This window comes from Antechinus flavipes, chromosome 2 (genome assembly GCF_016432865.1).
Source record: "Antechinus flavipes isolate AdamAnt ecotype Samford, QLD, Australia chromosome 2, AdamAnt_v2, whole genome shotgun sequence".
NCBI classification, from domain to species: domain Eukaryota; kingdom Metazoa; phylum Chordata; class Mammalia; order Dasyuromorphia; family Dasyuridae; genus Antechinus; species Antechinus flavipes.
The window spans coordinates 639645357-639658969 of NC_067399.1; the positions used below are offsets into that span (position 1 = coordinate 639645357).

General features: G+C 42.3%; 1 protein-coding gene across 1 annotated transcript in view; it reads right to left on the reverse strand.

Moving 5' to 3' along the window:
* SGPL1 (sphingosine-1-phosphate lyase 1) overlaps nt 1-13613 on the reverse strand; it is a 64074-nt gene that overhangs the window by 25314 nt on the left and 25147 nt on the right. Inside the window, exons 4-5 of the mRNA XM_051982204.1 lie at nt 9816-9883; nt 1221-1368 (exon numbers count right to left, since the gene is read on the reverse strand). Of these exons, the coding sequence (XP_051838164.1) occupies nt 1221-1368; nt 9816-9883 (216 nt within the window). The remainder of the gene's footprint in view (nt 1-1220; nt 1369-9815; nt 9884-13613) is intronic.

Here is a 13613-nt window from a genome sequence, read left to right on the forward strand (position 1 = left end):
ATAATTCTTCTTAAACTTGTAAGGTGACACATCACTGCATTGTAAGAAAGTGTGAACAGCAAGGCTATCAAGATGCATGAGCTAGTCTGGGCAAAGTCAAGTCAGTGGGACCCAGACAATGGTAGACACGATGACAAAACAATATAAGGACAAAAAGAAGCATTAAAGGCTGCATCATCTTGACCCAGCTAAGCCCTACAAAGACAGAAGGATATTCCTCCCTCCCTCCGGTAGAAGAGAAGAGAAGAGCTACAGCTCAGTCCAGTGCAATGGACTGTCAGGCTTCCCCTTCCCCTTTGTTGCTTGTGGTCGTGGTGGTTGTTCCAATATGGGAAGCTGCTTAGCTAGGGGAAGGAGGAGCCGTTTGGAAATGAGGGGATGCAAAAACGAGAGATTTATCCTTAACAGTGTTAAAGGGAATAGGAAAATGTACACGTCCACACAGCAACAGCATCGGCCCCCCAAATAAACGAGGCCCGTCAGCAGCCAGTGTTCATTGTTAAGACGACCCGGCAGAGGGATGGAAGGGTCTGTGCTGCTCAGGATAAATCTGCCAAAGACCAGTCTGCTAGCTCCCTTCCTCCCAGAGTACGCTGCTTTTATGCAATGGCAGTCTTTATACTAAGATTCAGTACTATTTCAAGCAAGGTGGCTCAGGTTCTGAGCCCTGTTCTTCTGCCCTGCTTCGAGCGTGTGGGGTGAGAAGACGAGGAGCAGGGAGCACGGTTATATTGGCACTCATAAGGGTAATACAACACTAAGAAATAAATAGCTTGAGAAGGTACAAAAAGGGGAGCACGTCCCATGCCACTAAAAAATCGTTTTTATTTCTTGGTCATCAAACCCTGCTTTAAGAACCATAAGCACTTGGAGGCTGGCCTGGGTCTAATTGTATATTTTATAATCTATACTACCAGGCACTCTTGAAATATACTGATTAATTTTTAATTTTCATATTAATTTTTAAAAATTCTACTTTACACATGCCCACATGAATTGTAATGGTCCATAAGATTTTAAATCCTAATTATTTGTTATTGGAGTCTAAATTTAAATGGAATTCAAATGGGGGAAATGCAACTTGGAAATATTTGATCCAAATCATTGAGAAAAAGGAAACTCAAACTAATGGGTTCCAGCTCTGCGGCTCTCTTTGACTTGTGAACATAGGGGGCAGTCATTTAGAGGAAGTGGTCTCATGCTTACACACAGACTCGTACCCAGGGAGCTGTAGTCCTTGAGCCTCTCCAGGATGTCAGACGTGCTTAACCCTTCAGCCGGCAGGTTCTTCACATACTCGCTGTCCACTTTCAGGAACGTCAGGTTCTTGACAATGTCTTCCCGGGCCTTGTTAAATTTCTCCTGGATCTGCCGAGAAGGAAGGAAACAATCAACCACTGGTGTCGGGGTAGAAAATGCTTGCCAGGGCCAGGCCCATGCTTTCACAACAGGGAAGTGCCGAGTGGTCAGACTCCGCTTCCTCTCAGAAGCCCCGAGTCCGGCAAAGCCATTTAAGGACAACGGTAACCTCGGCTCCCACGCGCCCTGGCTATTTGCTGAGGCTCAGCACTCCTTGAAGGAGCCGTTTCACCCCCACCTGGTCGACAGAAGAGTCAGCAGCAGAAGGAGGAAGCCCACCAGGAAACGGGTCTATGTTGTGACGGGAAGGTCCCAGCTTAGGCACCGCTTTCCTGCAACAGCAGCAGCTTCTGCTCGGCGCGGGGCGCAGGTGGGTGGCAAGGGCTCAGCACGCACCCACCAGGGAGCCCTCCTGCCCCCGACAGCTACCGGGACCTGAGGCAATCGCACACATCACGAGCCTCTGTTTCCAGGAGCGTCTCTGCCCCCAGGAAAGGCGGCGCTGCTCAGGGCGGGCAGGCCCGAAGCCCTCGGCTTGTTGGGGGGGCCCGGCATAGGTTACACGCAGTGTCTGACTGGGCAGCGCCCTCTGCCACCTTGGGAAGAGATAAAGGAGCAGGCCCCCAGTGGGAATTCTGCCAGCCCCCAGCGCTGCCGCCTGCTTTTCTCAGGCGCCTGAGGAGATCTGTCACTCAGCAGGGCCTTCAAACAGGCCCCCACCGGAGGGAGGCTGCCTCAGAGGCTCCAAGCTGCTGAGAGGGGCGCTCAAGGCCCCCTGGGAAGCGTGCAGCAAGGCAGAATTAAGCCAGCCCCTTTTCATCATCGCCCCCCTCCTTTAGCTTCTCTGGTTTGCAAGAAAACATGTGGACACTTCCTGCATCAGCCCAGGACCACTTAGCGGGGGAGTCCCAGTCAAATGGTACTTTCCTATCATGACTAACAAACTCTCACAACCGCTTTTGCTAAGCCTGACTCAGAATCCCCAGCTGCCCAGGAGAGTCCCTTTAGTCTGCTTCCTCTACCCATCCTCTCACTGCCCTCCCACCCCTTCTCAAGCACCATTCTCCTTCTAATACTGTGCCCTGTGCAAGCTGCCCTCTCGTGCTAACTAACTTAGGAACCGGATCCCGCCCTCTTCCTTCGACCAGGATTCTTCCTAGATGTTAAGGAGAAAATTTCGTTTTGCCCGTCCCTTCTTCCCGGTCCCGTTCTGTGCCTGTGCAGTGGGAAACGAGCATTTGGAGGGGACAGAGTCCTTAGGGATCATCTGGCCCAATCCCCCCTCTTACAGCCATGGAAGCTGAGGCCCAGTGTTAACCAAGTGTCTCTGCACCCGGCACTAATCCCACCAAGCCAAGTGTCCCCACGAAGGGTTCGTTCTACCAAGAACGGTAAGAGCCTTGTGAGCACACCCAAGATAAAAGGGAGCCTTGCTGGAAGAGGCCGCAGCAGCTGGGGAATCAGGACCGTCTCAGAGCCTCTAAGAGGCGAAGATGAAGGAGCCCATTTGGGGCATGGGGGCAGCCTGTGCAAAGGCCCCAGGCAGGACCTGAAGGGAGAGACGAGGTAGAGCCAGGTGGCAGAAGGACTGAAACGCCAACCAGAACGGTCTGGCCCCGAAAGCACGGAGAAGCCGTGGAGCTCTGGGAAGCCGGGCGGTGACATGTCGGCACCGGGTGGGAATGGAACGGAGAGAACAGACCGAAGTGGGCCGCCCATGAGGGAGCCCAGCCAGGAGGGTCTGCAGCAGGGGGTGAGAATGAGAGAGAATCAGTGACAATCTCCACAACAAGATGGCAACGGGGGTTAGAAGCAGCGCCAAGTGCCAGGCTCCCTCCAGCCCACAGAGAAGCCAAGAGGCCGCTGTGAGCCCAGTCGGTCTGAGGCAGGCTCCCCGGCACCCCCGTCCTCCCTGAGGCTGGCCTGGTGGGCTGCGCCCCAGAACCCACTGTGCCACGCTCCTCGCTGAGCCCTCATCCTACCCCCTCCTTGGGTCCATTGGAACCTTCTGGGCCCTAAAAGACTCATCAGAATTCTAGAAGTTTAGAGCTGAAAGCAGACACAGAATGGATGGCCCCAGGTTCCTTTTCACAGATGGGAAGGATTGGGGAGAAAAGCTGTCCCTGAGGACAGAAAGACAAGGATGGCTGCAAACTAGCTCACTGGGTCCCTCTTTTTCCTGGGACGGACCCTGTTTACGTCTACCTGTAAAAAACAAAAGGCCATCCAGAAGGTACAAAGGCCGACACGGACTCAATATATCTGGCTGCGGGCCAGAGGGCAAAGAGCTGCTTATCTCCCAGCCCATTTCCCGGGCTTGTTGTGGTGTCCCGGCGCCTTTGAGAACAAGAGACAAACAACATCCTCGCCTCCGAGCTGAGGAGGCAGCCCGTCCTACTCAGAAAAACACCTTTTGGCTCGGGCCCGGGGGCCCCCCCCCTCCCCGCTTGCTGGCCAGCTGGAACCTCTGCAGACCCCTGGGATCAGATGCTTGCCCAGGGCCCGCCCCTCAAACAGCCACGAGCACAGAACCCGTGAGAGCCAAGGAGAGCCGGCGGCAGGCAGGCAGGAGCGAAGGGAAGACCTGGGCAAGCACCCTCCACTGCCCAGCCTTATGCTGAGCACTTTCAGACCTTGTCTCACAACAGCCCTATAAGGAATCCCTTGGGGGAAACTGAGGCAAGTGGGGGGGGGATGCAAAAGGCATCTGAGATTAAATTTTTACTCAGGCTTTCCAACTCCTGACTCTGATCCCAAATTCTAAAACTCAGCGCCCTACCTAGTGCCCCACCCCGCTGCCCCAACACTCCCTGGCAACGTCCTTGGCAGTATCCCTTGCTTTTTCGCTCCTTCCCTGTCCCACTTTGGAGGTGTCAGCCCCAACCCCAGTGAGTGTAGGGGGCATGAGATCGGGGTTAGTGCTTCCCTAGTACCTTTCTTTGTTGCCTCTGCCTCCCCCTCTACATTCCCTTGGGGTCTCCAGATAAGCCACATGGCCTTTCTTTGAATAGCTGAAACCAAGGATCTTATTGCTTTTAGCCCTGAGTGGGCCATTGGATTCTTCTGCAAAAATATTCAAATAATTTGCCTCAATATATCCAAATTGGTCAAATATGAGTGGCCAACACTATGGGTGCCAAATCATACAGTGCTTTCTGCTTAACTTTTTAAAAAAAAAAATTTATTTACTTTTGGCATGACAATGGGGGTTAAATGTCAGCTCGTAACTGTTAAATTCTGAGATCACATTTGAACTCAGGTCCTCCTGACTTCCTCCTGCAGTAGATAGAGCACTATACTATCTAGCTGTCCCTTAACTTTTTTTAAAAGGTATAAAAGCTAAAGGAAAAAGATGGAAACAAGGAAATATGATGAGTAAAAAGGACACAGATTTCCAGATCTTGTGATTAACAAGATGAAGAAATGACGTTTTCTCTGATTTTCATGACCTCTAAAATGTCTCCAAAATAGGAATTCTATACAAGAGATAAAATTCAGCTGTCTCCGTGGTCTAAAACACTAAGAACACTAACTAATGAACTAATAGTGCAATGAACTAATAGCAGAAAAGTCTAACCCCTAACCCTAATTCACTCGGCACCATTCCCCTGCCCAGTCACCACTTGGGTAACCCAATCCATAGGCTTGCCCAAAAAACACATACTTATCACTCCCTTCTATCAGGGCCAGGGAAAACCAAAAGGCAGAAACTTGTTCAGGAAATTCTGTGATGTAATACAACTCAGTCTGAGAAATGAGAAACAGAGAGGACTGGGGAAGAACACATGTATATGGCTGTGGGAAAACTAAGGGAAGGAGCAACTGGGTCTATTTCTGTCCTCTCAGAAGTCACTTGAGGGAGAGAGTAAGAGCTCAAGAAAGCTATAAATTTCAATACCCAGAAAAATCAAACTGAAAAGGGAATAAGTCAGAAAGTGAGCAATATGGAAAAATAAGGGAAAAGACGAAGATGGCCAAATGTCTCAGGAAGAAAACCCAGTTAAAAACTTTGAAAGCTGATAAGTCAACAGATAAGATATGAATATCAAAAGGGAATATAGTTATCAAATCAGCCAAAAGTCCAGGCATTTATGAATAAATATTCCAAGAATAAGAAAAATTAATCAATCAGATAGAGCATGAAACAACAGTATTATGTTCCTGAATCATTAAAAAGAGAATTATGAAAGTAGAATTTATGACCTGCACAGCAGAAATAACTGACAAAATAGAAAAACTTGAACTCACATTGGCAAGTCTCACAAAAGAAACAAAAGAGAGAATAATTTATTGAGAATGCAAACACAAAGAAGTCGAGGTGAATCTGGAAGAAGAGAGAGCTCTAAGAAAAACTTATTGATTTCGAAGATAAGATGCAAAGAAAAACTTAAGGATTATAGAGCTTCCAGAATAACAAAAAGCATGAAAAGCAAAAAATCTGAGCATTATAATGTAAAACATAATACAAAAAAACTACCCAGAATTTCTAAACACAGAAAAACAATGCCAAGCAAAAGGATTCACAGACCAATGCTAGGAGGGGAAAAAACCCTACACTTCAAAATTTCAAGACACAGTGGTTAAATTTAATCATTCCAATCCTTTCCTTCCCCTCTCCTATCCCTTTCCCCATCACTCCATCCATTCTTTCTTCTTCCTCCTTTCCCCACTCTAAATGATGCAGTGGTGGAGACAGCTGAGGCGACCCCGGCCGCCAAAGACCACAGGCATGACAGACTGTGCCAGAACAGGGTCTCCAGCATGGTCCTGTCGCCGCCCGGCGAGCCACCAGCCACCAGCCAGGTCTGCGAACAAAGAGACCAGCTTCAAGTGTCTGGAAAGGAAGGATACACAATAAAGATCCGTGGTACCTGAAAGGACTTTAACCCAGGCCTAAGCAGCTCTTCAGCTTTCACCAGATCAGATCACTGAAATGGGGGACAGAACAGCTCTTGAGAGGCAGCCCATAAGTTGGAAGCGCATTCAAGGAAACCAGAAGCAAAGGACAAGAAGTTAGAGAGGCGATGGGAGGATTGAAAGGCATGTTTCCTAAGAGCTGAAATGAGCAAGGAACTTTCTGCTTCAGGCCGAGAAGCTGCAGGTCCAAGTGCAGCCCCACCTTTGCCTGGATGGCTACCTTTGGTCGCCCCCCCCACCCGATCTCTTCCTAAAACTGGATCCCCTGGAACTCCACCTTATCGTGTGCTTCATCGTGTGCTCTGGACCAAGGCTCAGAAAACAGGATCGACCTCATCTAGAGCAGACACGGAGGAGCCGCTCTGGTCTCCCTCCTCCCCGTCCATCTTCGATTCTTCATTCTGAATATCCCCCCACTCCCTTTCTGTTCTTGAACTTAAATAATAAATGTCAATGTATGATCCTCAAAAAATTGCAATGATAAAAATAATAAATTGTACATATTATTATGATAAAGACCTCCAGGAAAATTAACTCAAATACTTCACCCACCAAAAAACAGAACAGAAATGAGAATAATCAGTCCCAATGAACAAAGGACTTCAAGATGCAACCTAAGGTAATATACTACAAATCTGAGCCTAACCTTTAAATACCTTTAAATATGAACATTCAATTAAAAAGTAAGTGGCTGCCTTTTGGTCATGTGAGCAACAAGATTGAGGACTAGCTATTTTCTCTGATCCCCTCAACCTTTTCTCAAACCTCTCCAAAACAGAAATTATTTGCCAAATATAAAGAAACCAGCTATGTCCATGATCCAAAACAAAAGCTTTATTGAGAAAGAAAGAGAAAGAAAAAAAATAAAGACAGGGATGGGGAGAGACAGAGGGAAGGAGAGCATATATATGTATAACCTATATCAGATTGCTTACTGTCTCAAAGGCAAGAGAGGGAAGAAAGACAGGGATAGAATTTGGAACTCAAAATTTAAGGGAAAAACAATACAACAAATGTCAAAAATAACTTTTACATGTAATTAAAGAAAAATAAATATTATTTTTTTAAAAAGCACTCCAGGATAAAAGATGAAAATATTTACAGAAACAAAAGTTAGGGTGGAGAAATGGGCCTGAAACATACAGCTCACATCTTGCCCAATGGTGAATCAAAGCTTTTGTAAGACTCTACTGTAGAAGAAAGGGACATCTGAAGGGGGAGAGGAGAAAAGGAGATTAGGGGAGAATAGATGATATACCCCAATCAAGTCAAGATTTGACAACAAGGAAATAATTCTTACAGTTTCCCTGAAAGATAAGAGGCTACAGGATGACTGTAGGGGAAGAGGCAGAAGGAACCAAAACAAAAGAGATCAGATGAGGACCATACAATGGGTCATATGATCTACAAGGGTCTGGGGTTCAGAAAGACCACCCATCTCATCTCAAACCATACGGGGGTTCAATAGAGGGAGAAAGCCATGGCACGAGACATACAGGGCAACAACATGGAAACTATTCAGAAGGAGGAACTTAAAGTAGATTCCTAAGGAGTTTTTAAAAATGACAAATGTGATAAATACAGAGAAATATGGGAAAATTTACATGAATTGATGTGGAGCAAAGTAAGCAGAGCCAAGAAAACAACATACAGCAAGATCTTGAGTAGTGTATATGATAAATCCAGTAAAGTGGTAGTTTTCCTTCTTGAAGTTATAATTATATCTCAAATATGATGATTTGTTCCAACCCAATTTTAAATCTAATAATGGAATAGAACAGGAAAGGATAAGAAAACATATTTCTGATTCATCTTTATTATACAATAATAGAGCAGTTATAACAAGTAAAAATTTTAAAAAGCTGGAAACTTACTGAATATCATATCTAAAGATAAGCCTTCACTGATGATGTGACAAACACATTATTATTATTATTATTATTATTATTATCACTGAAAATATTTTAGCAGCATAGACTGAACTGTCTTCTGTCTTTCCAAATTTTCAGATATAATGGTGGGAGAAGCAGAGAGTTTTATCCATATCTCATCAAATCTGCATGCATGCTCACATTTTCCCATTAACGCCAAGTACAGCTGGATGATCTGGGGCATTATCTAAAAATCAGTAATGCTTTAAAAGCAATCCTTGCATTATTTTTCAAACACTGGGTTAAAATAACTTGAAAAATCAGTTTAAAAATACCTTCTGGTCATCCATGCTTTCTAAAAAACTGGAGGCAAAGGATAATTATAGCCTCTCAAAACATAAGGATTTTGAGACTAATTAAAAAAAAAAAAACATTAGTTTTCATTTTGAATCCCCTTCTGCATCACCTCCTTACAATAAGCATTAACAAGATCCTTAGATGCTATAAATCCCAGGTGAATTATCTCTTTTTTAGAACATAAGCAACCCATTATTCAGCATAATGTGTTCATATATTCAACATAATAACCTGCTTCCTCACATTAAAAATTTGTTTATCAGTGTATCAACATTCTTTGGCTGTTTTCCTCAAAGATCAGGATATTTAGGTTCTGTGTCCTCATCAGAACTGGCCACCTCTCCCATAATGTTAACATTATGCAAGGGAACTTGATTTTTAAAGCAATCAAAGTAACCCTTGCAATAAAAATCTCTTTACCATCCATTTCATTTCCATTTTCTTTCACTGTCTAAGCTTTTGTTGACAGGGCTGCTCTGCTAAGAATGTTTTTATTGCAATCTTTCATCCATACAGCTAAAAGGCATTCCATTTCTATTATTGTTACACATTGATTTCTTGTAATTATTCACAAAGCTAATGCTACTCAACCTTTCCCTCTAATTCTGCTGTGTGCTTGATTACTTTCTGTACCACAACCCCTGTCCTATTTTAAAATTACTACCACCACATTCATGCCATTTAATCACATCAAATTTTCATCTGAACACAATAACAAGTCTCTTCTTTTTTGCCCTGGCAACATATCCATCTGAAACAATCTTCCTCTGATCCATTTTAAGGTCTATTTTAAAAAAGCTTTTTTTAAATTAACTGTAGCCAATAGAATAGGCAGCAACACATTATCTCCTTCCTGACTTGACATAGGCAAATTCAGATGAACAAATGAGTGGGGGAAGGGGAACATCAAAAAGTTCAATAAGTTTACATGCATTCCATTAATTGCATTTTGTATTGCTTTACACAAAACTGCTTCATTTTTGAATAATGCATAATCCAATTAATTGTAAATTATAACTCCCATTAAGTACAACTAGCAGTGTACAATGTAAATGAAAAGATTAACCTCAAAAAACTGTCAATGTTTCAAATAATTAAAAAATAAGTATGGAGAAAAGAGTTTTATAGGAGAAGAAATCTACAACCCACTCCTTATAGAGGTGAGAGGTTCACAATATTGTTATATCATCTTCAATGTACTGGTCAGTTATGTGATTTTTTTAACCTTTTTTTGTCTTTAGATGGGAAATGTATGGTGAGAAAAAAAATATTAAAAAATATTTTAAAAGGACATTAAAAAATTCCACTTACCTTAGTACCAATAATAGGGATTCTTCTGATGATTCTAAAAAACTTCTTTTTGGCCCTTGAAAATAAACCTGAAAGAAGCACAAAGCAGCCCATTATTCAACAGCTGTCAAACCCTCCACTCAGGTATCAATCCTCATAGCAGCACAACCAGATTAAAATGGAGTTGAAAGATGTTTGACATAAGTTTAAAAATATAGCATAGATAATGTGAATTTAAGATTTTCTAAATCATATGGAGGCCACAGTTTGACACCTGTGCTCTACAGTTTCTGGTAGTTTCTCCTGCCCATGGACCCAGAATTTTACTTCCCAGGATCTCCAAATTTCCATTTACCTCAACAAGAAGCTTCCAATCATGATCTTTTTAGACTAGAATCTGCTCTCTTGTTCTCAACAGCAAAAGCTTGCAGTGATTTCGGGCCCTGAGTGCTCCTTAATAATCATGGAATCCCACCAATCCCATAGAGGACACGACAGAAGCCCACATGTCTCTGCTTCCCCACAGGTCCATGTCTTAACCTTATTAAGTTCCTTGTAATTTCCCTTTCATGTTCACCTTTTTAGAATTCTCTTGAGTCTTACATTTAAAAGTTAAATTTTCTATTCAGCTCTAGGCTTTCATCAGAAATGCTTGAAAATCCTCCATTTGATTAAATATCTTTCCCTTGAAGGAAAACTCAGTTTTGTTAGGTAGATTATTCTTGATTGTAATTCCAACTTTTTGCCTTCTAGAATATCATATTCCAAGCTCCCTGCTCCTTTAACATGTTAACTGCTAAATTTTCTGTAACCCATGGTATTTGAATAGGGTTTTTGGACTATATATTTTCTTTTTGTTCTAGATAACTCTGGAATTTGTCTAATATTCTTGAGAAATTTCATTTTTAGATCTCTTTCAAGTGGTGATCAATAGATTTTTCAATTTCTATTTTATACCCCCTGATTTTAGGATATTGGGGCAGTTTTCCTTAGCAATTGGAAGTTTTGGGAGTTTCCAAGATGTCATGATCTGAGGAGGGGTATGGTTACTGCTTTCCTGTTCTGTACTCTGGTCTTTACTTAGGAAGGGCCCCCAATTCCTTGGGATTGCAACTGATACTGCTCCTCAGGACCCCTGCTCCTTAGGGACATGATACTGTTCCTAAGGGTTCTTGAACCCTGATGACAGAAAACAATACTGCTCCTCAGGATTCCCACTCCCTCTTTACTGAAAGTGCTTGAACTGTGACTCAGAAGTAAGTACAGACAATAGATTTGTCAAATAGCATCTGGTGCTGCCCCCTCTGCTAGCTGGCCAGTTGCCCTTACCATCTCTGGCTTGAGAGCTCTTAAAGCCACTGTTGCTTCCATCGCCACAACCTAGTCCCATCACTGGTATTTCAGCATCATTCTTTCCATTACATGTCATGGACTCTAATGAGCAACAAGAATTTCTGGCTGGCCCTTGATACTTTAAGGCCTCTTCCAAAAGAGTGCTAACACATTTAGCTGATCACACGAAGAGGGTATGAAGTGTGAAGTTTTCTGCTTAATACTTTAGAGGGAATCATTCTAATAACAGCTTATATTAATAACTGGCCGGGCCATCCCAACTCCCAATGAAAGAATTTGTGCTTCCTAGCATTTATTTGTACTTAACTAAGACCAACACCAGGCAGTGTATGGTATCTTTTTACATAAATATGTCCTATCATTCCAACTAGACCTTGATCTCCTTGACCACCTACACTAGTTTCCAGCACCATGCCCAAATGTTTGTGCTCAATATTTGATTGCTTAGTCTTTAGGGAACACAACACATGAACAGTAGATATCATTATAATTTATTCATTTCTATAAACTGTTTGCTACACTGTATAACAGCAGAAAGTTGTTTTTCGCTCTTTCCACTTTTAAAAACTTTACTTTATAAGATATACCTTGATAGCTACAACCAAAACCAAAATAAAGAATTTATGGGAAAAAGTGGTATTAATTTGCATCACAGAATATTAGAAACATATGAGATCATGATATGTATCCAATCAAGATTTTCTGTTTTACCAATAAACAAACTGCCTCTACAGAATTAGGAGAAGTCCACAAGATAAGGAGACTGTATTTAGGTACTTCTAAAAATACAAAGATATATAAAGAAACAGAAATAGGAAAAAAAAGATGAGAGCAAATGAATGAAAGCAAGGAAAAAAAGGGTGAAAATGAGAAAAAGCAAGACAGATCACATTATAAAAACCAAAGAATGTCAACTGGAAAGTACCTTAAATATCCAGCTCCAAATGATACCTGTCTGCTCCCAAATTTACTCCATGAGATTTTTTTTTTAAGCAAAACATATTCTTACTTAATTAGCTAGCACACATGAAGAGGGGCCTACTTTTCCATATAACTTGCAGGACAATAGCCTGGGGTCAATTGTTAATTGTAACAAACAAACAATTAGTAATTATAACAAAACAAAATTTAATAGGAATTAAATATATGCTACACATAGATTTCTATTCATGTGACGCCACTTTCTCTCCCTACTCAAAAATATAAGGAGTCCTTATTTCTTCTAGCTCTCTCATTTCACAGATGAAGTAACGCCCACCACAGAGAAGTCACAGGGTGACAGAACGAGACCCAAAGGGACCGTGGAGATTCCATCAAGTCCAACTCCCTCATTTTAAAGACCAGGAAACTGAGTCACAGAACAGCTGACTGATTTGTAAATGTTTGGGCTAGGATACAGACCCAGTATTTCCGAATTCCAAGTCTAGGGCCTGTGCAGACATCGCCAAGAACCTCCTGAGCCAAGAACCAAGGTGGTCCAAAGGACTATGACCAGTTTCCCTAAAAGTAGCTAGATTATGATCCAAGTTTCCACCTACTTCACAGTCCCTGAAATATCTTTTTTTTCCTATTCTTTTTTTAATTTTATGTGAATTTAATCATACTTATCTCCTACTGCTCCAACATTAGACAATTTTAAAATAAGATAAATTTAAAATCTTTAAAAAGAAAAAAAAAATCTTCCTAATTCACATAGTCCAAAATAGCAAAACAAAGTCCCTGCATTAAAGCCACGTGCAAAACTATATATCTCTTTCTTTAACTCCAACTCCTCTCTATATAATTAATCTTCAGGCCTCTGGATTAGGGGTTGATCACTGCATTAAGCAGAATTCTAAAGTCTTTCCAAGTTGTTTCTCCCCTCCCCCCCCCCACTGTTGTTGCATATTCTCCTAGTTCTGTTCACTTCACTCTGCATCAGCTCACTAAGGTCTTCTCCCATTTTAACTTGAAACTGCTCCCTTCATACTTGCTTACAGCATAATCATATCCTGTTACATTCATATGCCCCCGTCTGTTTAGTTTTTATGCAACAGGTGGGCATCCCCCAAGTTTCCAGCTTTTGGCTACTATAGAAAGAACTACCATAGTCATTTTCTGTAGGGGTCTTATTCCTCCTTCTTTGATCAGTCTAGTAGTAGTATAATTGGCTCAAAGAGGATGTATGCTTTAATCATTTGGGAACCTATTCCAAATGACTTTCCAGAATGAGAGTACAACTTCCAGCTCTACTGATGAGGTGCTAATGTGCCCATTTTTCTACAGCCTCTCAAACATAATTTTCTTCCTTTGTCATCTCTGTCAAACTTACAGGTGAGAGGTAGAATCTAAAAGTTGATTTAATGTGCATTTCTTTAATTAATAGTGAAATGGACATTTTTCATAGCATTGGTGATAGCTTTTATTTCTTTCTTTGAGAACTTTCATTCATATTCTTTGACCACAAATCTATTGGGGGAATGACTC